The 26,656-nt window shown below is 35.9% G+C and overlaps 2 protein-coding genes across 4 annotated transcripts in view; one reads left to right on the forward strand and one right to left on the reverse strand.

Annotated features, from left to right (window-relative positions):
- The window catches only part of LOC127862175 (uncharacterized), a 48,501-nt gene extending 23,879 nt beyond the window's left edge, over window positions 1-24,622 (forward strand). Inside the window, exons 1-7 of one of the 3 annotated variants that reach the window (XM_052401172.1) lie at window positions 1,167-1,843; window positions 18,315-18,525; window positions 18,980-19,076; window positions 19,408-19,703; window positions 21,145-21,362; window positions 21,981-22,140; window positions 22,648-24,622. In XM_052401172.1, the coding sequence (XP_052257132.1) occupies window positions 18,330-18,525; window positions 18,980-19,076; window positions 19,408-19,703; window positions 21,145-21,362; window positions 21,981-22,140; window positions 22,648-22,823 (1,143 nt within the window). In that variant the 5' untranslated portion in view covers window positions 1,167-1,843; window positions 18,315-18,329 and the 3' untranslated portion in view covers window positions 22,824-24,622. Of the gene's footprint in view, window positions 1-1,166; window positions 1,844-18,314; window positions 18,526-18,979; window positions 19,077-19,407; window positions 19,704-21,144; window positions 21,363-21,980; window positions 22,141-22,647 lie in introns of those variants that run through there. The other 2 variants (XM_052401173.1, XM_052401174.1) reach the window with 2 other exon arrangements.
- Window positions 6,745-13,060, reverse strand: LOC127862743 (zinc finger and BTB domain-containing protein 49-like). The gene is made up of 2 exons (XM_052401999.1): window positions 12,427-13,060; window positions 6,745-6,806 (listed from the first exon to the last, which is right to left on the reverse strand). Exons 1-2 carry the CDS (start codon window positions 13,058-13,060, stop codon window positions 6,745-6,747), a joined length of 696 nt encoding a protein of 231 aa, XP_052257959.1.
- Window positions 24,623-26,656: the final 2,034 nt, after the last annotated feature.

A 26,656-nucleotide genomic window follows, 5' to 3' on the forward strand; every position in this document is an offset into this window, starting at 1 on the left:
CCAAATGATATCCATACATTATTATTATAAGAAATTCTTGTTAATGGAAAAACTCATTAACTCTACTGTTTGTGAAATTACATTAACTTCATTTTAACAACAAGTTTAACCTGCATATTTTCTTCAATACGCCTTCTCCAGAATTTCAATCTAACAGGTAAACTTTCTGTATTTGAACTCAGCCAATCAGAAAAGGCTGCGATATTTTATAACCAATAGATTAGCCGCAGACATATCTGACTCACACACAGCCATATCAGATAGTTTGTTAATTGCAAACCTGGACTGTAGTTAAATATTGAGTGTGTATACACCTTGAACAGGGTTAAGGAATTTAAACTTGTAGACATTGCTTTTAAAGTTACTACTATTACTGATACTTCTAGTACTGCTACTACTACTACTACTTCTTCAAAACTACTACTACTATTACAACAGCCACAACAACAACAACAACTACTACTACTACTACTACTACTACAGTACTACTACTACTACTACTACTACTACTACTACTACTTCTACTACTACAACTACTGCTACTTCTACTACTACTACTACTACTTCTACTACTACTACTACTACTTCTACTACTACTACTACTACTACTACTACTACTACTACTACTACTACTACTACTGCTGCTACTACTGCTACTACTACTACTACTGCTTCAACTACTACTGCTTTAACTACTACTACTACTACTGCTACTTCTGCTGCTACTGCTGCTGCTGCTACTACTCCTGCTGCTGCTGCTACTACTACTACTGCTACTGCTGCTGCTGCTGCTGCTACTACTACAACTCCTGCTTCAGCGACTACTACTTTTACTGCTGCTGCTGTTACTACTACTACTACTACCACTACTACTACTACTACTACTACTACTACTACTACTTCTACTACTAGTACTTCAACTACTACTGCTACTACTACTGCTACTGATGCTGCTGATGCTGCTACTGCTACTACTGCTGCTGCTGCTGCTACTTCTACTACTACTACTTCTACTACTACTACTTCTACTACTACTACTGCTGCTGCTGCTAATGCTACTTCCGTAACTACTACTACTACTGCTTCTACCAGTATTGTTATTATTATTTATACTACTATTGCTACCATTACTGCTACTATTCCTGTAAATGCTAAAACAACAACACAATAATAACTGATACTACTGCTACTGTCACTTAAATTTGCACCAATAGTATAATTATCAGTAGTTTAACTGCTTGTACAACTTATACAACAACCACTTTTACTTCTACTCCTACAACATATTCTACTGCCAGCACCAGCATTACTACTTCTACTACTACTACTACTACTACTACTATAACTACTACTATTTCTGCCCAAACTATGCACATTGTTTTATGTTTTATTCATATGTTGTGTAAATTGTTGAACTCTGATTTACTTTGAATAAAATGTGTTGCATTTTTATAAGTTATTTTCTCCTCTTATAAAGTCTAAGTTTTTTCCAGGGTCAGCTGAAAATGTTAGAGTCTTTTCCATGCTTAAAAAATTCTATGTTCCACTTTCCATGCTATCTGGAAATATTTTCCATGGTTATCCAGCCTAAATCCAGCGTTTTCCATTCCTTTTCCATGCTTTTCCATCCAAGGCTGGAAAATGCTTGGAAAAAAGTCCACGTTTCATGGACATTTCTAGAACAAAACCCTGGAAACTGTTTCAAATTCCAGGGATTTCCATGGAATTCCATGTTATACCATGGATTTCCAGCCTAAGTTCCATGATTACCCTGGACAATGTACACCCGGGCTGGACCAGTTTAGGCAGAGGGTGACCAAACTAGACCACAGTTTCTAAGCAGGTTGGCTGTTTTTAACCTTTTATCTGTATATTTCTTCTTTTAACTAACACTATCACCTTTGTTTCTATGTCTCACAAATACATTATGTATTACTTTTTATCTCCTATACACTTCTTCCTTAATTTCCTAGCACTGACACGCGCCTGCTTGTAATGCTAATTGTTGGCGACTAGCATTATATATAGATAGATAGAGAGATTACCTACGAACTTGGGCAACCTCTAACAGATTAACACATACTGCTTTACGGGAGCTATTGTGTTTACTTCGTAAGTATCACCCGTTGTTGCCTAAAGATCCAAGGACACTGTTAAAAACTGACACAGGGTGTGAAATGGTTGAAGTGGAAAGTGGTTTTTATTATCATTTTGGCTTTGCCAAATCTTTGTTAAAAGCAGTTGAATCTGGTAGTGTTGAAGAACTTGAGTCTGTCTCAGTGCAATTTAATATTGATGGGCTCCCTTTGTTCAAAAGTACAAATGCTCAGTTGTGGCCAATCTTGTGTCGAGTCATTAACCCAGTTGAAACAACGCCTTTTATTGTTGGTATTTTCTATGATAACAAGAAACCAGGGAATGTGCATATGTATCTTCGATTTTTAAGAGAGGAACTTCAGGATGTTTTGCAAAATGGCATTAAAATTCCCAATTCTGAACACATTTTAATGGTTCAAGTGTCTTGTTTTGTTTGCGATACACCAGCTCGTGCCTTTATCAAACAGGTGAAGGGTCATTCCGGGTATTATGGATGTGACAAATGTTGTCAGAAAGGCAGATGGGTTGAGAAAATGACATTCCCTGAAGTTGATGCTGTGCTGCGAACAGATGTGCAATTTGATGAACTAAGAAATAAGGAGCACCATGTAGGCAAGTCACCATTTCTTGGTCTGCCTATAGGAATGGTTAGTCAATTCCCACTTGATTACATGCATCTTGTTTGTCTTGGTGTAATGAGGCGGCTTCTTTGGCTTTGGATGAAAGGGCCCCTTACCTGTAGACAAGGCGCTGGATTTGTAAGACAAGTTTCTCCTGCGATTGTCAGGTTGGCAAAGTTCATGCCCCGTGAATTTCTTAGAAAAGGCAGACACTTGGCAGATATAGACAGATGGAAAGAAACTGAATTAAGGCAATTTCTGTTGTACTTGGGACCTGTTATTTTTCGGCGTAAGCTGTATTAAGCCAGCTTTTCACCCTGACTTGACCTTTGTAAGTATCCAATAATATGCAAATAAAATTTCCCGCGGCTAGGTACGAATGAATACACTTCATTTATTCCATTGGCTGATTTGAGTATAACACCAGGACATTGGAAACATATCCGCGTCTTTGTAACACTGTTTTACTGCATGAAACAATTTTATCTCTAATGAAAAGGCTCAATAGATAGAACAGTTTTACAATCAATTTTCGACATAAATACAGTTTGTGCGTTCACCTTTTATTTTCAGAGAATTACCAGTGCAAAAGCGTTTATACTAAAGGCTATATTCTCATATTTAGTACTTACTTGCATTGCATTTCAACCCGCGAAAGTCAGAGTTTATATACAGTTCATCACCGGAGTTCGCAGAAGGGGTTGCGACCTTTTCATTGAAGGACAAAATTGGAATCTATGCTATTTTTGTCTGATGGAGTAAATAGTTCGTTTAGTCGCTTTATCAATATTTTAGGCACAGCTGTTGCCTTGGTCGAGTACAGTTGGCGTAAACAAGCCGTCGTTTCAGCAGCAGAATTGTTACCTAACTTTAATGCATTGCATTCCAATCCGCAAGGTATCAAGGTCAGTTTGCGGTCAGTTGCAGAAATCTTTATATAAACGCCGTCTCGTAAACTTTGTGCACTTGAAGTCTGTTTTGATCAGAAAGATACTAAATAAAGATATTCGGCAATATTATTGTGGTATGCCAATCATCGATTTTTAATATGTTTTCAACATTTGCATGATAAGGACCAATTTTGATAAAATTAATTAGAAATATTTATCCATTTTGACCAGTTTATTAAGCATGAGCACAATAATTCACTATACTATAATTATGCAATTAAATAAGATTCGAGTATTGCCGGCTGACCTATATGCACTCGTTTATTTTCATGTTTCTTGTGTTTTTCTATTCTGTAAATATAGACATCTGAGTAAAAATATCACATAAAGCAAAATAAGCCACGAAATCTGGCGCAACACCCCGTAATTGATTTGCTTGTGATGTAGCTAAGAACTGCGCAGAAAAAAGGCATCCGCTACTTTTTATCTCATAGAGATAACTTTTGATCGTTCATAAACATCGACCACAATCAAGGCCGTATATCTTTTTTTTAAAGATATTTCTTGTTTAAAGTAGTTTGCCATTGAACTATTACAGACACTTCATGCTGTTTTCTGTAGCTATAAACTGTCTGTCAAGCCCTTTGTTCTGTCATGTCTACTGTGACTATGCAAAACAGCTCTTAGTTTTATTTGTCAGTCAATTTGGTGAATTGTATGGTGATAATCAGTATGTTTATAATGTGCATGGGTTGGTTCACCTTGCTGATGATGTTTCCCGCTATGGTGCATTGAATAGTTTTTGAGATTTCATGTTTGAAAGCTTTTTAGAAAGAATAAAGAAGCTGGTAAGAAAACCCAATCATTCCTATCAACAGGTTGTCAGAAGATTGTCTGAAAATGGTATGGGAGATTTCTTGTCTAGAAACAAGTCTTCATCAGATAAAAGTTTGGTAAAAAAACAATATTATAATGGTCCTTTACCAAGGGATAATGCTGGTTACCTGCAGTTTGCTCAGATGTTCTTGCCAAAGTCATTCTTCCTGTCGGTGAAAGAGGGTGATAATTGTGTTCTTATCCGGGATAAAGTATATATTATTAGAAATATTTTAAGTCCAGCAGAGGATTCTGATGAAAGGCTTTTGATTGTTGAACCTTTCTCAAATAATACTCATTTTTATAGCGAGCCATTGCTGTCTTTTGATTTGCGCATATTCAGAGTAAGGCACCTAAATGGTGATATCCAGGCAGTGTGTGTGTCGGAAATAGCTGGTAAATGTATCCTACTTCCGTACGAAAATGAACATATGGCCTTGCCGCTTATTCATACATTGGTTTAAGCTAGCGTTACATCCCTTAAGGGCTAGAACAGTATTTCTTTTTCTAAAATACATTTGTACATTAAAAAGAACTTATATAAAATGTTTTGTTAAAACACAGACCTTGTTGTTAAAAAATTACAATTAAATAAAAATATTTATGAATTAAATGAACTTGAGTATCCTGCTACGGTATGCAGAGCTCCAGATAAGATGCGTTTTTACGCATTGAAAAAAAAACGCTTTAAAAATCATCCCAGTGTGTAACATTACGCTATACAAAGTGATTTTTTTTATTTATTTTTTTAAATCGATTATAGTGCGTAACCAGTTTAACCAATAATCCAGATGAGTTTTTAGTGTAAGTTAACCTTTGAATCAAAAGAACGTCAATGATTCAAAGTAAGCTTGTAACAAAATGGCGGCCCATCGTGTTTGTGGATCAAAAAAGGGACGTTTTTAGCACCCAACTTTGGGAATATTTTACAGAAAGTCTATTCATATCATCATTTAAAATGTATTCTGTTTGCATTTATTAATAACAAATAATAATATTTCTAGATTAAACCGCCATGTACTATGCCTATGATTATTTATTATTCTTACGTTATCATCCGGAAACCATTTTACTGTTTCGAGTCACTGTGACCTTGATCTTTGACCTAGTGACCTGAAAATTGATACGGGTCATCTGCCAGGCATGATCAATTTACATATGAAGTTTCATGATCCTAGGCGTAAGCGTTCTTGAGTTATCATCCTTTCATAGTTACATAGTTTTTTCAAAATCAATCTATTTTAAGTTGTGGCAACCTTGACCTTGGAAATATTGATGTAATTCTTTCATGCAACACACCGTCCAATAATGGTGAACAAATGTGCCAAATGATTTTAAAATGTCACAATGAATGACATAGTTATGGCCCAGACAAGCTCATTTATGGCCATTTTTGACCTTCAAACTCAAATTGTGACCTTGACCTTGGAGATATTGTCGTAATTCTTTCGCGCGACACACCGTCTAATGATGGTGAACAAATGTGCCAAATGATTTTAAAATCTGACAATGAACGACAAAGTTATGGCCTGGACAAGCTCATTTATGGCCATTTTTGACCTTCAAACACAAATTGTGACCTTGACCTTGGAGATATCAATGTAATTCTTTCGCGCGACACACTGTCTAATGATGGTGAACAAATATGCCAAATGATTTTAAAATCTGACAATGAACGACAGAGTTATGGCCCGGACAAGCTTGTTCCGCCAGCCCACCCGCCCGCCGACATTCGCCAATCTAATAACCAGTTTTTTTCTTCGAAAAAACCTGGTTAAAAAACAAGAGATTTGTTTGTGAGAAACACAATGCCCCAAACTGCGCCGCTTTGAATTAAAAAATAATCTTTTTGATTATATCCCTTTAAAAAATATTACTTCCCTTGTGAAAATGATCTGGACCTGTCCTGCCAAATGATATAAAATAGAAATTATCTCCCTTTAGACCTTGTTACTTCCCTTGGATTTAGTTTTTTGACTTTTGACCTTGAAGGATGACCTTGACCTTTTACCACTCAAAATGTGCAGCTCCATGAGATATACATGCATGCCAAATATCAAGTTGCTATCTTTAATATTGCAAAAGTTATGGCCAATGTTTAAGTTTTCAGACGGACGCACAGACTGACAGACAAACAGATGGACTGACAGTTCAACTGCTATATGCCACCCGATCGGGGGCATAAAAAAATCATGGCTGTGACTTCTTGTGTACCTGTTGACCCCATTCATGGAAGAGAACGTCATGCCACAGTCTGCACATCAGCAAGGCCTCTCTCCTGTATGGCAGCGTATGTGACGCTTCAGGTACTGGGCTTTCTTCACTGAGATAATATAGGACAAGATAATGTTTTTCCAGACTACAGGGGTGTCAATTTTCCGGATTATTCCGGAAATCCGGATTTGAGCTGTCCAGGGTTGATTTTGAGGTGAATGTTAATCCAATGAGTTTGTTTAAGGCGGGTGGGGGTAGGGACAAAATTCTTTTAGTGCGGGATCATTTCAGAACGAATATTGTTATAGCATCGTCGGCATTCCGGACATTTGTGCTTGGTACCGATTTTATTTATTGATTTCTGATTGGTAAGCGGCTGGCACTGACATGAGCAGTAACAGGCTAAGTAAAGCACTGCAATATCATATTTTAAAACAATATGTTAACGGCTAAAACACGGTATTGGTGCTCATAAGGGAATTTTCATGTTATATGCATGAAAAAGAAAAAGTAAACACGATAAGAACCAATATTAAAGATTGGTAAGCCTGGCATATACCTCTCTTACTTTCCTGAAAATTTCAAGAGATTTGTGTAACCCATTCTTGAGATATGCATGGAAACAAGCTCTAAAAATGGCCATTTTTGAGCGTTATGCAGTCTCACTCGAAAAAAGCTTGAATATAAAATAGAGAATTCTCGAAATATCATACTGAAATTGTGCATTTATTGGTCTGGTTTTATTCAGAATTCTATCCTGCAAATGTTGCTTCTTGAATTAAAGAAATCGGTAAAATATGGATTTTATAAGCAAAATACCGTCAGTAGAAGTTTTGTTTCAACACTATTCAAACACTAATCTGTTGTTATATGCCAACATTGTGTACAAAATGACATTAATAATAACTTTTATTGACATCTAGAACTCGACTGTATATTATAATAAGTAGTTAAACCATTTAAATCACATTTCTAGCAAAGATATTCGAATGAGAGCTTGTTCTTTGTCAAACTTTCCAGTTCTAAATTTTGTAGTGTCTGTAACCTTTACAAGTTTATATGGCAATAATTTTGTTGTTTCATTATGAAAAAGTATAAATCCTACATTGGCTCATGTGTATCCATGTGATGTCAAAGTTGGCCAAAATTGGTGGTGCTGTATTGTACCATTAAAAAACAGCAACTCAATAAAAAAAGTTACAGACACTACAAAAATGTGTAAAAAATGAAGGAAAAAATCCCTGTTCTATTTCTCATAAATATTTTGTTTTACTCATGAGAAACTTCCATCTTTTATGTTGGAATGTTACATCATACATTGTGCAATAGATTAATGTGCAAAAAAAGGTAAAGCAAGACCTCTTGGGATGAAATATTGTAAGCATTCTTGTGGAATTATTTTATGAACAATTTATTTAGGAACAATATAACCTGATTTTCTTTTTCTAAAATGATTTATCTAAATATGTCTGTGTTCTTTACGATCATACAACCCTTTTAATAATATGGAGAGAAGACAAGAGCAAACCTCTTGTAATGACTCGGGTATATATCTACCATTTTGATTATGCTACGCTAAAATTCGTAGTGTCTGTAACCACTAACTTCCTTCTGTAAGCCTTAAACCTTTTTTGTTATATGTGAGTAAAATGAAACAAAATTGTATTTTGTATTACATTGCTGATGTCTAAGGTGCATTATTTAGACATTTTCTGTCTGAAATTTGAACTATTTATCATAAAAATGTAAATAAATTGTCTTCATAGTGTAGCTTTCTATAAACTGGCATTTTTTCAATTATCTTCTAGAATATGCAATTGGAAACATAGTTTTCTGCATTAAATATCATGAGAACAGTAAATTCAAACAAAACCATTTGAGAATTTACTGAGATCAGACACAATATCAAACAGTTTGTTTTGATGGTCATATGGTTACAGACTCTACAATGCCTTCACTTTTAACTTATTATTGTTCATGCTATCAAAGAGCATATGAAATCATTTTTATAGCTAAAGTGATGAGTTTTAACCATGTCTGAAGTAACTTCTGTTTTTTACTTTGATCCAAATGGCTGAATTTAATCATTTCCTTTGCTTATGAATGGATCAATGAAGACATGCGCACTGTATTCTTTACACTACATGTATATAAATTTACATTCTTATACTTTAATTAGTAGCAGAAACTTTGAAGAAAGGAAAATGAATTTTGATTCCGTTCTTGTTTCAGGAAGCAAAGATAAATCAAGCAAAAAAGAAAAGATATAGAGCATATTTGTTTGATTCGGTGGATTATCAATTTTAATTCACGAGTGATCATATAAAATAATATTTTCACGAGTGGCGCAGCCACGATTGAATAAATATTTTTTCTATGATCACGAGTGAATTAAAATCGATATTCCACCGAATCCAACAAATTTTCTTTTTATTTTATGCTTTTTTTTACAGTTTATATACATTTTTAAAAAGTTTAACTAAAGAATTTCGCTGCGATAATGACGTCATTTCGTAAAACAATGACGTCATTTCACAGGAAACAGTGAAAATTATCGATAATTTTCACTGATAATTTTCACTGTTTGAAACAGTGAAATGATCAGTTTTAATTCACTGATATTTCTCTATTAACCACCGGAAAGCATAAAATATAAAATAAGACTAGGTTTGGCTGCATGAAGGTTAAGCATTGGGAGAACAAACAAAAATATGAGAAGCTAAAATACAACTATGATGCCTTCGTAGCTGCTAGGCTAGAGCAAAAGAATGGAATCAAAGAACATTTTAGTGTTTGCTTTAGAACAGAAATCAGATTGAAATACATTTATTTTAAAAGTTAAGCAAATTTGTCCTGGAAGAGATGACTGTTTACAGGAATCAATAGATGTCATCTTGTTTATAGCGCACACGATCCAGAGATATTATTGAAAGTGGACTTCGCAAATTCAAATTCAGTGCAAACATTACTTAAAGCTTAAACTTCTCTGTGATTATCTTGATAGCTAGAGAAACAAAGGGTTATAAATACATCACTGATTTGCTGCTTGCAAAATTACATTTTTTTTTTACACTGAAATGTTTGGAAAGTTTTCCGCACATTATTTGGTAATGCTTATTGCTGCATAATGAAATTCTAGATTATATTAATTTGAAACTCTATACAGGTGTGCCAATTCATATGAGATGCCAAACTCATAATGTCAGATTAGTCTTCTTTGACTTGTATGTGCCCAGCACTGAGAATTGTCTAGCTACACGTCTCCTGGACAGCTATTGTTACCCCATGTGTAGTGTCTGTAACCAACTCAGATCATGTACACAAAAAATGTGTTTTAACTAAAATTCTAACAGATCAAAAATCATTTGATATAATGTTCAAGTCACTGTTTTTATGTAAACTTGCTTTTATAGTGCATTTTTTAATGCTTTATGCCATTCTGCAACTGTTTTTGGAATCATATATTTTGGTAGTGTCTGTAACCAAACTTATGAGCATGCAATTCTACCTTTTATGAAAAGGTATGCTTTTTCAAACCAATTGTTTCAATTTATTTTGTTTGAATATACTTCCTGGTTTCAGACAAATGCCTAATTAGCTATCTTGTGTGTCTATAATACAAGTTATAGAAAAGTTTCTTGATTGGTTCTCTTTTGGTCTGATACCTGATTAATTAATGCTTTTATTTTTTTGGTTAAGATAGTAATCACTTTTGTTTTTTTGCTTTATTTCAACAGTTTATAACCTGCAGTTGATGTTAAAGTGAAAATATCTGAAGTTTTGAATTTCTGCTATGTTTTTCTTGCATGTTATATGACTAGTGTAGTGTCTGTAACTTGTATTATACCATAGGATGAAAATGTTAGATAAAAAAATAATGCATGCATGATCAAATACAATTCAACTTGATTTGAGTAGGGGATACCTTGAGCTTTTCAACAGTTATAGAAAAGTTTCTTGATTGGTTCTCTTTTGGTCTGATACCTGATTAATTAATGCTTTTATTTTTTTGGTTAAGATAGTAATCACTTTTGTTTTTTTGCTTTATTTCAACAGTTTATAACCTGTAGTTGATGTTAAAGTGAAAATATCTGAAGTTTTGAAGTTCTGCTATGTTTTTCTTGCATGTTATATGACTAGTGTAGTGTCTGTAACTTGTATTATACCATAGGATGAAAATGTTAGATAAAAAAATAATGCATGCATGATCAAATAAAATTCAACTTGATTTGAGTAGGGGATACCTTGAGCTTTTCAACAGTTATAGAAAAGTTTCTTGATTGGTTCTCTTTTGGTCTGATATCTGATTAATTAATGCTTTTATTTTTTTGGTTAAGATAGTAATCACTTTTGTTTTTTGCTTTATTTCAACAGTTTATAACCTGTAGTTGATGTTAAAGTGAAAATATCTGAAGTTTTGAAGTTCTGCTATGTTTTTCTTGCATGTTATATGACTAGTGTAGTGTCTGTAACTTGTATTATACCATAGGATGAAAATGTTAGATAAAAAAATAATGCATGCATGATCAAATAAAATTCAACTTGATTTGAGTAGGGGATACCTTGAGCTTTAAAAATAACACCAAGGAAATGCTGTATCTACAATTTCAATTTTTTAGGTGAGTGAGACTACTATGAGCACCAATACTGTGTTTTAGCCGTAATCAAATTATATATTGACTGCATATTTGCAAGGTGACTGGTTACTGGTTTTCTTTTTCTGCAGTCAAACGATATGCATATTTTATTTCATTTGCAAATAATGTATCACGACATGTTTTCGGACAGTCGTTTTCGGATACGCTGGTTTGTCGATTTTAATTTAATTTCGAAGTTCTTAATATCATTTGTTTAGAATGACAAATACACCTGCGGTGTTACGGATGGTTTGGTTTATAATATTTTGCATTGTACTCACCAGAAATTGCACCTAGAAAGACTATAAAAAAAGAACAATAAGCTAGGACTCGGGGGGGGGGGGGGGGGGGGGGTTGGGCCCTCTCTTCCCTTTATCCTACGGCTTAATTTAATTTTCCGGATTTCAAATTTGGGACAATTGACACCCCTGTCAGACTAATAGAAGGCTTGACATGAATATCTGGTTCTGGTCTTTCTTCACTGAGATAATACATGTATAGGACAAGATAATGTTTGGACATGAATGTCAGGTAGTGAGCCTTCTTCACTGAGAACTTATAGAACATGGCAATGAAGAGACATCTATCTCAGGTACTGGACCTTCTTCACGGAGAACATAAAGAACAATGAAATGTAGGGACATGTATCAGAAAATATGTGGCCTTCTTCACTGAGAACATATAAATCAATGAAATGTAGGGACATGTATCAGAAAATACTTGCCGTCTTCACTGAGAACATATTGAACATATAGAAACAAAAAACTTTTTCATTAAGAATAAACTAAATGACTCAGCACACTGACAAGAAATGCAATAATAATTCTTACTCTTTGTTATATAATACTCACAAATGCAAGGCAAGGACAACATTCACTGGAATTATTTTCAATATTGGTAAATGTGCCTACATAGAGAGACTTTCAATTTACTTTCTTTTCATAATAATTCATATTACAGGACCAATATCAGATATTTTAAAGTCCCTTACATCAATAATTACAATAATGAGATACCAGTTTTTGTGTAAAAAAAATTACTTCCAAAATAATTAAAATACAAAATGTACCAACTACCAAGTAAATTACCAACCTGCGAACCCACAAACATCACAGACATACGGAGGATCATCGGAATGCACGGTCATGTGGTGCCTCAGTGCCTGCCTGGTCTTGAACTTCACGTTGCAGTGTGGACAAGGCACCACTCTTTCCCCCGTGCAATGTACCAGATGGTTTGCAAGGGCCCTTTCACTCACCATTCCCTTCCGACAATGCTCGCATTGCACGTTCCTTGCTGTGTTATGAGTAAGCATATGCCGCTGGAGGTACTGCACATTTGTGAACGCCTTGCAGCATATCGTACAGGCCATGATCTCCATGTTGGAATGGGCCAGTAAGTGATTTTGTAAGTCGCCGGTGGTAGTGAATCTCTCTTTACAGATCTGACAGCTGAATTTTGAATTCAACTCGCAGCTCCTGGAATGTACCTGACAAAGCCCCGCACTCTTGTACACCTGACCGCACCAGAGGCATTCTGTCTCAATGTCTTTGCCTTTCTTCAATTCTGGATGTTTCCGCTTCATCTGAAGCTTTCCTTGGTAATGGTTTTTCACCACTTCACCACATTCATCGCATGTGAAAGTCCCTGCCTCAGTGCTGGTAAAATGTTTGCCGAGCTTTAGCATTTGTTTTCTGGAATGGTTTTCCAAGTAGTGCTCAGACATCAACCTCTTAGTTACAAATAATTCCTTACAAACTGAGCATGTGAATAATCCACTCTCATCAAGGATGAACTTTGATCGGCCTTTCTTTGATAACTTTCCGTCTGAACTGTTCCGTTTTCTGGTACTTTCTAAGCTAGTGGTAGTGGTTTCGTCATCCATTTCTTCTTTAACATCTTCAATATTTTATTTGCTAAAGTCATCCCCTGTTTCAACTTGAGGGAAAGTCTTGTTGGCCCCGTTTATTTCATAGTTGACAGTATCGTTGGATTCTGCAGAGTCAAAATCAATATCAGATACCCTTGAGTGTGTCCTCTTTCCTCCAACAGAATGCCTCTTCCTTTTCTCTCTTACCTGTTCCTCTTTGTTCTCTCTTGGTTTGCGTCCTCTCTTCTTTGGTGGCGTTCTCCTTTCAATTTTTATCGAGTCTGCGCTATTTTGCTTCTGTCTTAGACCCTTAACTTCAATTTTGACTTCATTAATGCCGGTACTTTCAGTCCTCGCATCAGTGGCATCAACACTGTCGGCCTGCTCTGGAACATTAAATGTCAACAATTCAGTCTGCATTTCTAAAGACACTGTCTGCAAGTCAGTCTGCATTTCAGAGGACACTGTCTGAACCTTTGGGTAAGCTGTATTTGTGGAACAGCCCAAGTAATAACCAGAGCCGTGACTCTGCATGTGCCTGTGAAGTCCACACACAGAACTAAACAGCAACAGGCAGGCCCCACATGTGAACTTCACATCATCTAACAGTACCTCACCACAGACCTCTGCCTTTTAGCTCTCGTTGTGGTAAACAGTATGGTCTCCTCTCATGTCTATGCTAACTGTACTGCTGTGTGAAGGTTCTGAAACTGTTTCTGGCTCGACTGGCCCATGAACATTCTTATAACTAAATGAAGCATGATGTACTTGCTGCATGCCAAAGTTATGGTCTTTGTACATGTTACTTTGGCCAAAATGATGCGTCCCTAGAGAATAGTTCTCGGGGGGGGGGGGGGGGGGTCATCATGCTATGCTGCAGCATTTGAGATAAAGTGCTGTAGTTGTGCTGTAGTTGTGTGGCTTGTCCTGGTTGTATGTGTAGTCCATCTTGCTCCTGCAACATAAATAATTATAGCTTTCTTACAAAGCCTTCAAATGTGAATAAGTTAAAACTTTATTACAGTTTTATACATAACAAAAGGTTAAATGCTTTAATCACATCACTGACAGATCTTTTAAATCTGTTAAATTGAGAACCGTAATAAAAGAAATTACCATGTTATGTTCTTTTGTTTTACAGCAGGGTTTTTTACCTTATATAACAGACGCCGAATATCGGCGCGTCTTCCCCCACTAAACTAGGCTGGTTTTTTCCCCTTTCAGAACCAAAAATTCCCCCTGAAATTTTTTTTTTTTTTTTTTTTTTTTTTTTTTTATAGAAAGATGTGTCTCATGATTATAATATCTCAATTCTATTTCAATTAACTCTTGCCAAAGGTAATAAATTATGAAAAAAAAAAAAGAATATAGTGCAAACATGTACACATGTATTGTAATAATGAGAGAGTAAGTAAACAAATCCCCAAAAAGGGAAACGCCGCGAAAATTCCCATGCGCACAATTTTTCCCCAAAGTGGAAAATCCCACGTAAAATTTCCCACACATAAGGGCTAAAGGCCCATTCCCCCACAACACCCAAAAAAAACCTGTACAGACATGTTTCTGATGTCATAAAGCTAGCAGCATCATACCTTTATTACACTATAGCTATTTGAAACTTAATTTATATTTACAATTATTGTTAATATGCATCTCATGTTCTTCACTTGGGTCTTGAGTTTATGCTATGTAGTAATTTGTATGCTTTAGTAATGAACCAAATCAGATTCCTTGTAGTACAGATAAGTAAATAATAATGTTAATTGTAAGCAGTGAACTTTGCCACTGAAAAACAAGTTGACAAATAGACCAATGTGTCCCATTTAGCGACCATACATCTGAATGCAGTTGTGAAAAGTCAACAACTGAAACTGGTCTGTGCAGGATTTTATTAGATCTGTTATTAGATCTGTCATTATTTTGAGTTGAACTTTTTTGGGGGTGGCTGGTGCTAATTTTTAGTTGTAGCGTCCTTTGCATGATTTTTTTTTATTCTAATCAATTTGGAAACACTTACTCATCAGCAGTGTTTGTTGCATCTGCAATCCTTTAAATGATACAATGTTAATTGCGAGTTCAGTATTTTAAATTGGAATTTGTGAAATTACTAGCCCATCTGGTTTCTAACCTTAGAATCTGTACTAGCCTGAAAAAAATATGAGCGCAAACTTATGGGTAATTATAATATACTTTTATTCCTCTAAGAAAAAGGAAATGGGGTGCCTGATTAAAAAACAATATTTTAAAAGATTTCTATGTAAAGGTAAAAAAGCATTATAAAATAGGAATATGTATTTACTTTTTTTCTTTACTCTTGCCTATCTGACTTACCTGAGTATGTCAGCAAGGAAAATGGTAACTCAACAATTTGTCAGATTTTAACGAGATGATTTAGTTCGATAAGTAACCAGTTGGTGAGCTATGCAGGCCCGTACGCAGGGGCCCAGCCCCACCCCCAGCTGGCTGTCAAGTTAGGATTTGTGTTATAATAGATCTACTGCAATTTTTTATGTCCCCCACTATAGTAGTGGGGGACATATTGTTTTTGCCCTGTCGGTTGGTTAGTTGGTTGGTCTATTGGTTGGTTTGTGCCAACTTTAACATTTGCAATAACTTTTGCAATATTGAAGATAGCAACTTGATATTTGGCATGCATATGTATCTCATGGAGCTGCACATTTTGAGTGATGAAAGGTCAAGGTCATCCTTCAAGGTCAGAGGTCAAGTATGTGGCCAAAATCACTCATTTTATTAATACATTGGCAATATTGAAGATACCAACTTGATATTTGGCATGCATGTGTATCTCATGGAGCTGCACATTTTGAGTGGTGAAAGGTCAAGGTCATCCTTCAAGGTCAGAGGTAAAATATATGTGGCCCAAATCGCTTATTTTATGAATACTTTTGCAATATTGAAGATAGAAACTTGATATTTGGCATGCATGTGTATCTCATGGAGCTGCACATTTTGAGTGGTGAAAGGTCAAGGTCATCCTTCAAGGTCAGAGGTTAAATATATGTGGCCCAAATCGCTTATTTTATGAATACTTTTGCAATATTGAAGATAGCAACTTGATATTTGGCATGCATGTGTATCTCATGGATCCGCACATTTTGAGTGGTGAAAGGTCAAGGTCATCCTTCAAGTTCAGAGGTCAAATATATGTAGCCAAAATCGCTCATTTTATTAATACTTTGACAATATTGAAGATTCCAACTTGTTATTTTGCATGCACGTGTATCTCATGGAGCCGCACATTTTTATTGGTGAAAGGTCAAGGTCATACTTTAAGGTCAGAGGTAAAGTATGTGGCCAAAATCGCTCATTTTATTAATACTTTGGCAATATTGAAGATACCAACTTGATATTTGGCATGCATGTGTATCTCATGGAGCCGCACATTTTGAGTGGTGGAAGTTTAAGGTCAAGGTCATCCTTCAAGATCAAGGTCATCCTTCAAGGTTAAAGGTCAAATATAAAAAAATCAAAGCGGCGTTCTCATGAAGCTGCACATTTTGAGTGGTGGAAGTTCAAGGTCATCCTTCAAGGTCAAGGTCATCCTTCAAGGTCAAAGGTCAATTTTATTTTTTTTTCAAAGCGGCGTTCTCATGAAGCTGCACATTTTGAGTGGTGGAAGTTCAAGGTCAAGGTCATCCTTCAAGGTCAAAGGTCAAAAAAATAAAACATTTCAAAGCGGCATTCTCATGAAGGTGCACATTTTGAGTGGTGGATGTTTAAGGTCAAGGTTATCCTTCAAGGTCAAGGTCATCCTTCAATCATCCTTCAAGGTCAAGGTCATCCTTCAAGGTCAAAGGTAAAAAAAACTTATTTTTTCAAAGCGGCGTTCTCATGAAGCTGCACATTTTGAGTGGTGGAAGTTCAAGGTCAAGGTCATCCTTCAAGGTCAAAGGTAATAAAAAAAAAAATTCAAAGCGGCGCAGAAGGGGACATAGTGTTTCCGACAAACACATTTCTTGTTATCTCATGAAAGGGCCCACAGTACACTTTCCCTAAATACAACAGAGGTGATGTGTTTTATTGTCCCTGATAAACATAAACAAGGGGAGTAGCGCTACTTTACTCGCCAGTGGAGATATGCCCCTAGGCAATCTTTTCTTATGGCCTTGTACACAAATCCCCTGTCAGTCGATTCCCCTTGTGATCCTGAATTCTTCATCTATCCATGGTTGATGTAACACATTTTTGATTTGCCAAGGAAAAGCAGCAAATGGAAGCAAACAATACAGGATGTTGTAGGCCTGAATATTGCTGATGTAAATAATTTGTGGAAAACAAAGAATGTTGGAAGCAATCAGAGAGGTGATATGGAAATTATTCATAAAATTGAACCGGCAAGTTGCTTTGTCAAAATCCAAGGCCCATCACTTCGCCAAAAAATCAATAGACCGGAACAAAAGTCATACTTCATCCGAAAGTATTGTAGGTAGACTCACACACCAAAATATCAGGACAATATCTTAAAGCATTTTGAAACAAGAGCTGTCAGAGGACAGCGCGCTAGACTATTTGAGTGCTTGACAGTATAACGTAAGCCATTTGACATGGGGTAATTGTTTAAATTATTCAATAAGGTCAAGGTAATAGTTCAGGTATATTTTCGACAATCTATTGAACATTTGTAAAGACATAAAACAAAGTAATAAGATTTTATTTCAAGTTTGATAGCAATAGCTTGGGTGGGAAGTTTGGACGGTCCTTCAAAAATAAAGTAAATACCGGTATTCGTCTTTTTTCCCTACCAGTAATTTAAGAGAGGCCTTATAAAGGCCACTTTCCCAAATCTGAAAAACCCCTTCCCCCAAGTAAATTCCTTTAAAAGCATGTACTTTTCTTCAAAATTGAAAGGTACTCTTACTATTTCTTTCCCCTTTGTGTAGAAAACATTTCCTCTTATAAGAATGCCATAGCACCTTCACAAAAACAAAAAAAACTGTCAGCACACTTTTAAAGTTGCTTGAAAGAAGTTGTTTACTTGATAAAAGTGACATGGTGCCAGATGAATATTAAATTTGACATTTTTAACAAAAATAAAACTGACTAAATACAAAATATTTAAGGCATTATCACTCTTTTTTTCAACCAAAAGCTTCCACCAAGTAAAATGACAGCCAGTGCATTCCATGTGGTATTGTTTGATGGGGAGGACTCTGTGGCAGTAGTGCCACATATTTGGTTACATGAAAATGGATGTTGGTGGCCCCTGTATAAAGGCCTTCAACGGCTCCAGATAGCCGCAGAGAAAGAGGAAATGCCTTCGGAAAATTGGACAAAGCACAGTTGCCGAGTTCTTTATACAGGTAAACAGTTACGTTACAGTATATCTGATATAATTCATGTAAAAGTAATACAACATTTAAATAACTCTTAAAAAATATGTTTTGGAAGGTTCAAAAGTTATTTGAATAACATTATCAGGGATTTCAGTAAAAAAATTAAACCAGCGAGACAAAATACTGAAGTAACTTGAAATGTTTCAAAACAATTTAAGGTTTTGTAATAGCTATATATTTATCATGACAATTAATAAAACATTTTCACAAAAGCTTTATTATTTCCATAAAAGATCATTTGAATTTTCTGGTCCTTTTTTCAAGTTAGATTGTGGAAAACAAATGTGTCAAATTAATGCAAGGCTTATTTTTTGCATGAGTCAGAAATCAGGAAATTGCAACTTGCTTGCATCAAAATGCAGGATTCTGCTTCAATTGAAATCACTGAGTATGTCACATGTATTCTGAATATATTTTCTAGGTTCCTTTATGGAGGCAGAAAAGAGATTAAGGAAAGCGGAGGAGACATCAGATCTTCAGTCAGGTGAAGAAAACATCCCAGCCAAAAGGAAAAAGATGTAAGAAAATGTTTCTCTACTCGCTAAACCAATTAACCACTAGTTAGTACAGAAGGCGTGCACAGACAGATGATATGCTACTGAATTCCCGGCTTACTTTGTTTTCCTACACATGTCTTTTCTCAAGTCAATTTTGATTTTCTCAATTAAAATTATTAAGAATTTCTCACATTCAAATTTTTTAGGCGGACGGTATATTATAAGGGTCTATGTCAGCAATTTCAATGTTTCTAAATTCAAAGCTTTGACAACATGATAATGTGATAGTATGACAAAATGTTTATAAAAGTAATAAACAATAGATTTTTAGCAAGTAAAGCTTTTATTGAAGTGCGCGACGTAGACTAGCTGAATCAGACAGCAGCTGTGAAGAAGAGGCACTGGAAAGGAGACTACCGAAGCCACCATTGGCACTGCGAACACCACCACATGCACTGTCGACGCCTCTACCTTCGGTCCTCACATCACCCACACTGCCAACGCCACCGCCTGCGTTCCTCATATCGCAACCTGAACTATCAAGGCCACCATCATCCAAGATAGTAAGCCAGACTCAACGGCCTTCGACACCTCGTGTCTCACTGGCCGCTTCCATTCAAGGTGCTTACCTAAGCAGGAGTCAGGAAGGTAAACAATTCAATAAAATTCTATCCTGTTTTTATTATTTTATTTTTTAATCTGATAAAAATACAGCATGTGAATTTGTGATTCTAGTATTAAAATCTCAGTTCATTATAATGAGGATTATTTTTTACATTATAGCCAAATGTTAGAAAAGGATTTACCTATTGGCAAGTGATTATCGATGTCCTGTAAAACCATAAATTATGTTCATAAATTACAATTAACATTAAGGATGGACAAACAAAAATATTGTTTTAATGTGGTGCAGCTTATTGATTTGATATTTTGTTTGTGTTCAACAAAAGAAATGGCCCATTTGTTACAGCGTTAACAGTTCCATTTTAAGTATACGTATTTAAGTGTTTCATTTATCAGAATTTACAAAATACAGCCCCGCAAACAAATGAATTTCGTTAATTGTAGATGATAGGTATGTACACCAGCTAACTTAGTCTCTGACACAATATATAACGAGTCCTGTCCTTACAAAATCCCAATAACGCAACTACCACCTTCACCATACCAGGGTTTTACGGGACCGGATATTCTGCGTCAAATACTAGTAAAATGCCAGTCAGGACCCGTCATTTTTGTTGGTTTGCGTCCCATGGGACGCACAAATTATTTAGACGTATTGGTTCTCGTAATATAGTTTTTGCCGGAATGGCTTAATAAATATCAATTGCTTTCATTCAGAAATGATTTGACGTACTGTGAAAAACAAGCAAACAATACTTGTCATGAATAAAGGACCATTCATGTGTGCTATACTACTAATATATCACTAAGTTATATTGGGACCCCCATTTTTATTGACAGGACCCCTGAAAATTAATAACAGGAGTCCTAGGGACCCCTAAAATTTGACATGAATGTAAAACCCTGCCATACCTACTGGCGCATAATCAGAACAATTTTGAATGATTTAACAAAAACAAATATAAAGGTAAATGCTTTATTAATGCCTGGTTAGTTGATCATGTAAATGTAAGTTAATTGTTTTTTCAGTTTTCTACTGGACTTGTGATCTAGATATTATATGCAGCTGTACTTTTGATATGAACCAAATATTGGTTTTATAAATTTGTTTTTGTATGCGCCCGATTGAAAGATCAGGGGTATATTGTTTTTGGCCAGCCTGTCTGTCTGTCATTCATTCATTGTGTGTCCCAAAACTTTAACCTTAGTTAAAGTTTTGCAATAACTTTTGCATTATTGAAGATAGCAACTTGATAATTGGCATGCATGTGTATCTCGTGGAGCTGCACATTTTGAGTGGTGAAAGGTCAAGGTCATCCTTCAAGGTCAAAGGTCAAACATATGGCTTCAAAGCGGCGCAATAGGTCTGGGGGAATTGCGTTTCTGACAAACACATCTCTTCTTTATTGATATAGACATTTCAATTTTGTTCTTAAATGAATACAAAAAAACAACTTTTTTACAGCACGTGACACAAGAATTTTTACATTGTTGGAGTCTATGAACGACAGTCTGGAAGACAACAACAGGCTTCTAAGACAACTAATGGCCCGGGGCATAGGTGGGGTAGAGGCAGCTGTGCCCACTGAGCTTCCAGAGGGAATCATCTTCCCTTTGAAGACTGTGGATGACTTGGAGGCAGTGGAGACAAGATTGGATGACGAAACAACTGCTTCCTCTGTTGTAAGCATATTTGGAAGTGATACATGTATTACTCATAATGATTTGTGATTTGCCAGGACTTGTTTCAGGTTTTTATCTACATTTATCCAGATTACATGCATCCCTGATTAAATATTTATGAAAAATATATTATTTATCACTGAAATGAGAATATGTATGATTCAGGGCTTTTCATCAGGAAATTGGGAAGAGGCCCTAGCCTTTCAAATTGGGAATTTCATGCACGATAGCTGCTCATTTTGGGAAGATTGTGTTTTAAAAAGTTTTTGAAACAGGGTCTTTTTCATTGTGCAGAAGTATTACAAGAAACAGTGTGATGCATTCTTAATCATATTAGAGCTCTTTGCTTTTAATTTGGGAGATGCCCAATATGTCTACTTCAAGTAAAGAAAAAATTATTTTTTTTACAATTTGGGAAATTCTTCTGCCAATGTTGGGAAAAAATGACCTTATTTTCAATTGGGATGGGGCCGAATATCGGCCCCTGTTATATAAGGTTGAAAAGCCCTGTGATTGAAATGGACAATAATTTGACAAAAAATGGTTTAATTATACATTAACTCTTGTACTTCTGAAATCAGACTTCAAAATATTGTCATTAAACCTTTATTGTTGTAGGTGAAATATATAGCTGACCTTGGTGGCCGAGATGTGCAGGATACTGTTAGCCGCACCATGAAAACCTTGATAGACAACAACCTAGCAAAGCAATACAATTTCACGGGCCATAAGGGGAAAAGAAAGTTCGAGGGCCTAAACATAACAGGCATTAATTTTCGTAAGTTTAACGTGATTTTACTGGTTTTAAGAATCAATTATGGCTGCCGGATGCCCTTTAGGGGTTGATGGGTCAGCATTGCAGTTACCAATGAGTCTTGCATGTTGAAAGAAGTATCTTAATAATTTTGAATGATTATGCAATTGTTAAATTCTAAGCTATTTGGAAATATCACAGTAACATACATATTAATGCGCAATATTGGTGAATAGTAAATATACTAAATATCCCTTTTTCATGTAGGCCATTTCCATTAGCTGTTGTAATGAAAGTGTGAATCCTTAAAGTATTCTTTATACCCCTAATATTTATACAAGAATAGTTTAAAGATTAAAATCTGAGCAGACTGTATTTACAGTAATTTTAGTCTGACTGTTCACCAAACAGTCTATTGCAACACTGGGGGTATAAATATCATCTCTGGTGTTATGTCTGTAATATGGAGTTGTCACCAATGTCGATTTGTGAACATTTTCCATGTAAAAAAATAACCTTCATTTTTATCAGGTTGTCTGCGCATGAATCCCATTACTAGACAAGCCAGCATGAAGGACATGGAGGCTGCTGTTACGAAGTGGCTTGGAGGGGCGAGGGACAGGAATGGCAGACAGAAGTCCAGAGACACTCTTAGGAGACCTACTCTTGCAACACCTCCTCCTGGATGGCCTTCCAGCACACCCTAACTTTTTTGGAATTAAAAACATATAATTATTGAGTATGTATCATAATGGTGTGTATTTAATTTTTTGAACAAAGGGCAACAAACGGTTCATTTAATTAATCTTTTAAACTTATTCTGTACATTACCTAGTCAGTATTATTTGAAGGTATTTTATTTTTATGCCCCCCTTCGAAGAAGAAGGTGTATATTGTTTTGCACATGTCGGTCGGTCCGTCCACCAGATGGTTTCCGGATGATAACTCAAGAACGCTTAGGCCTAGGATCATGAAACTTCATAGGTACATTGATCATGACTGGCAGATGACCCCTATTGATTTTCAGGTCAAAGGTCAAGGTTACTGTGACTCAAAATAGTAAAATGGTTTCGGGATGATAACTCAAGAATGCCTAGGCCTAGGATCATGAAACTTCATAGGTACATTGATCATGACTGGCAGATAACCCCTATTGATTTTCAGGTCAAAGGTCAAGGTCACAGTGACTCGAAACAGTAAAATGGTTTCCGGATGATAACTAAAGAATGCTTACGCCTAGGATCATGAAACTTCATAGGTACATTGATCATGACTGGCAGATGACCCCTATTGATTTTCAAGTCAAAGGTCAAGGTCACAGTGACTCGAAACAGTAAAATGGTTTCTGGATGACAACTCAAGAATGCTTATGCCTAGGATCATGAAACTTCATAGATACATTGATCATGACTGCCAGATGACCCCTATTAATTTTCAGGTCACTAGGTCAAGGTCACAGTGACTCTAAACAGTAAAATGGTTTCCTGATGATAACTCAAGAATAATTAGGCATAGGATCATGAAACTTCATAGGTACATTGATCATGACTGGCAGATGACCCTATTGATTTTCAGGTCAAAGGTCAAGGTCAGTGACAAAAAACGTGTTCACACAATGGCTGCCACTACAACTGACAGGCCATATGGTGGGCATGCATGTTTTACAAACAGCCCTTGTTCCAAACTATATAATTAAATATGGTATTTAATTCATGTATTACATTTTTCTACGATTCCTAGTCAGTATTTCTATAGGTTCTAGTCAGTATTATTTTGCAAACATTTAACTATTTTATTGTATGTAGTGCTTATGGGAAACATGTCTTGTTTTACATTGTTGTCTTTGCAGGTTAATATTTAAGTATTAAAAAAAGTATCAGTAGCTTTGTATGCATGTTTTATAAAGGATGTTTTGCTTACCTGAGAGTTACTGGATAATTGAGTTTTGTTGACAGCAGTAAGTTCACTATTTTGTGAATATTTTGTATAGACTGATATAGGAAATACTAGTAACATTTTTTTTCACTCATTTAATGTCATAACAAATTATTATTTTTGATGTATCTAAATAGAAGTCCTGTGTGCAAAATTAGATTTAAAAGTCTTGATTCTATCATAAGTTGGCAACCTTTGTTTATACACTGATCCTCAAAGTTGGTCATCATATTTATCTAATTGAACTGTTAGTAGTAATTTAATCATCTCATGATAGACTCAATTAAATACATGTACATTCAGGGCTTCGATAAAATTAATTTGTGTGAGGTTTTTTTTTTTTAAACATACATACGTCAAAATGCCTGTGTATCTTTAATTGTGTAATGTCTGCATGTATGTTTACCATTGTGTTTGTTGCATTATAATGTATGACATATGTTTGATAAAAAAAAGTCCGTCCATTCTTACTGTAAGTGGTGTAAATTCAACTGTATATGCAAAGACCGTGTGCACAAAATGCTGCAGTGACTTGTAGTTGTGATGTTTGAATAAACCTTTGACAGATTTGCTTGTAACCATTTGTTATGTTCATTGTTTTTTTTCACTTATTAAATGTCATAACAAATTTTTATTTTTGTTGTATCTAAATAGAATTTTTGTGTGCAAAATTAGATTTAAAAGTCTTGATTCTATCATATAAGTTGGCAACCTTTGTCTATACACTGATCCTCAAAGTTGGTCATCGTATTTATCTAATTGAACTGTTAGTAGTAATTAAGTCATCTCATGATAGACTCAGTTAAATACATGTATATTCAAGGCTTCGATAAAGTTCATTTGTGTGAGCGTTTTTAAAACATACATACGTCAAAATGCCTGTGTATCTTTAATTGTGTAATGTCTGCATGTATGTTTACCATTGTGTTTGTTGCATTATAATGTATGACATATGTTTGAAAAAAAGTCTGTTCATTCTTACTGTAAGTGGTGTAAATTCAACTGTATATGCAAAGACCGTGTGCACAAAATGCTGTATTGACTTTTAGTTGTAATGTTTGAATAACACCCTTTGACAGATTTGCTTGTAACCATTTGTTATGTTCATTTTTGTTCACTTATTAAATGTCATAACAAATTATTATTTTTGTTGTATCTAAATAGAATCCCTATCATTTCAACATCATTTTCATTCTTAGGTTGGGATAACAATGGAGACCCATATATGTCCTTTGTAGACACCCATATTGAACCTGGTTATTGACCGGATGTCATATATGGCCCATTTACCAACCGCGCGGTGGGCCCATATAATACCCAGATGTCAGACAAGTTGACCCATATGGGGCCAATATTATACCCAGATGTCAGTTACGGGACCCATATCGGGCCCATATAATACTCCGATGACAGACAAGGGGCCCTTTTAGGGCCCATATTTTACTCTGATGTCAGTTAAGGGACCCATATAGGTCCCATATAATACCCAGATGTCAGACAAGGGACCCATATAGGGCCCATATTATACCCAAATGTCAGTGAAGGGACCCATATAGCAAGCCCACATGGGTCCCTCATTTTTCTCGGTTGCAAATCCCGCGTAGGCCCCACATGGGGTGCCCAGTTGGGACCCATATAGACGCCCAGATTGGGCCCTTATGGGTCCAATATATAATTTTTGCTGGGTATGACGGCGGTCAATTTATCGACTATCGGGTTGTCTATACGTCTAGGTGTGTGGTGTTTACCGCTGCCCCGAAACACAGCCCCACACGGGTTAAGTCAAAGTGGGCTGGGAACGCGATTGCTGTTAGATTTCGGGTTGCTGAAACTTCACAAGAAGCTGCTTCTGTGCGGTATTCAGAGACGCTGACGCCACGTGTGAGACGATGATGTCGAAATGGAGATGCTTTGGTTTTTATGATGTTTTGTGACATTATTAATGGAATAATGGATTGATTGCTGTTTGAAATGTGGTTGCCGGATTTTATATTTGAACATTTTTACTGTGTTTGGAGAGATTTGTTGCTGTAGTACTGTAGTAATTGATTCTCAGTATACGCTTTTGTGATCCGCATTATATCGGTGGGAGAGCATCCTGGATCCCGCAGTTTCCGCACCATGTGTTTCCTGGCTGAGTGGTTGGTAAGTTTGCTAGTTATACCTGCAGACATGCACATTTGCCTCATTATTTGTGTTTAATACTACGGCAGAGAGGGGCGAGAGAGAGAAAGAGTGGGGGAGGGAGGGAGGAAGGGAGCGAGAGAGAGACACAGAGAAGAGAGAGAGAGAGAGGGGGGGGGGGTGGGTGGGTCGGGAGACTTAAACTTGTATCGATTATACCGCATTGATATAGTCAGTGTTAAATTATATATTTAAAAAGTGGATTTGAAAAATCATTTCGTTATTTAAGGCAAAACAACACCTAAACCATCCTGACGTCTGATGCAATAACAACATATCGCCCCCCCTTAGTGCAAAAAAGGTACCACGTGACAGACATTGAAATTAGAAGGCACGTGGTACCTTTTTGCACCAATGGGGCGATATGTTACAACCGTTGCGATATATTTGCCTGATGTATGATGACAATGATGTTATGAAT

This window comes from Dreissena polymorpha, chromosome 16, assembly GCF_020536995.1.
Source record: "Dreissena polymorpha isolate Duluth1 chromosome 16, UMN_Dpol_1.0, whole genome shotgun sequence".
Classification (NCBI taxonomy): domain Eukaryota; kingdom Metazoa; phylum Mollusca; class Bivalvia; order Myida; family Dreissenidae; genus Dreissena; species Dreissena polymorpha.

What these genes read in the sequence shown, in the direction of transcription:
- LOC127862743 (XM_052401999.1), bottom strand. Translation starts at nt 13,060, where the DNA reads ATGTCTGAGCACTACTTGGAAAACCATTCCAGAAAACAAATGCTAAAG. An exon ending in TGATGTTTGTGGGTTCGCAG is followed by an intron (nt 6,807 to 12,426) that starts GTTGGTAATTTA and finishes ATATTATCTCAG; the next exon opens with TGAAGAAAGCCCAGTACCTG.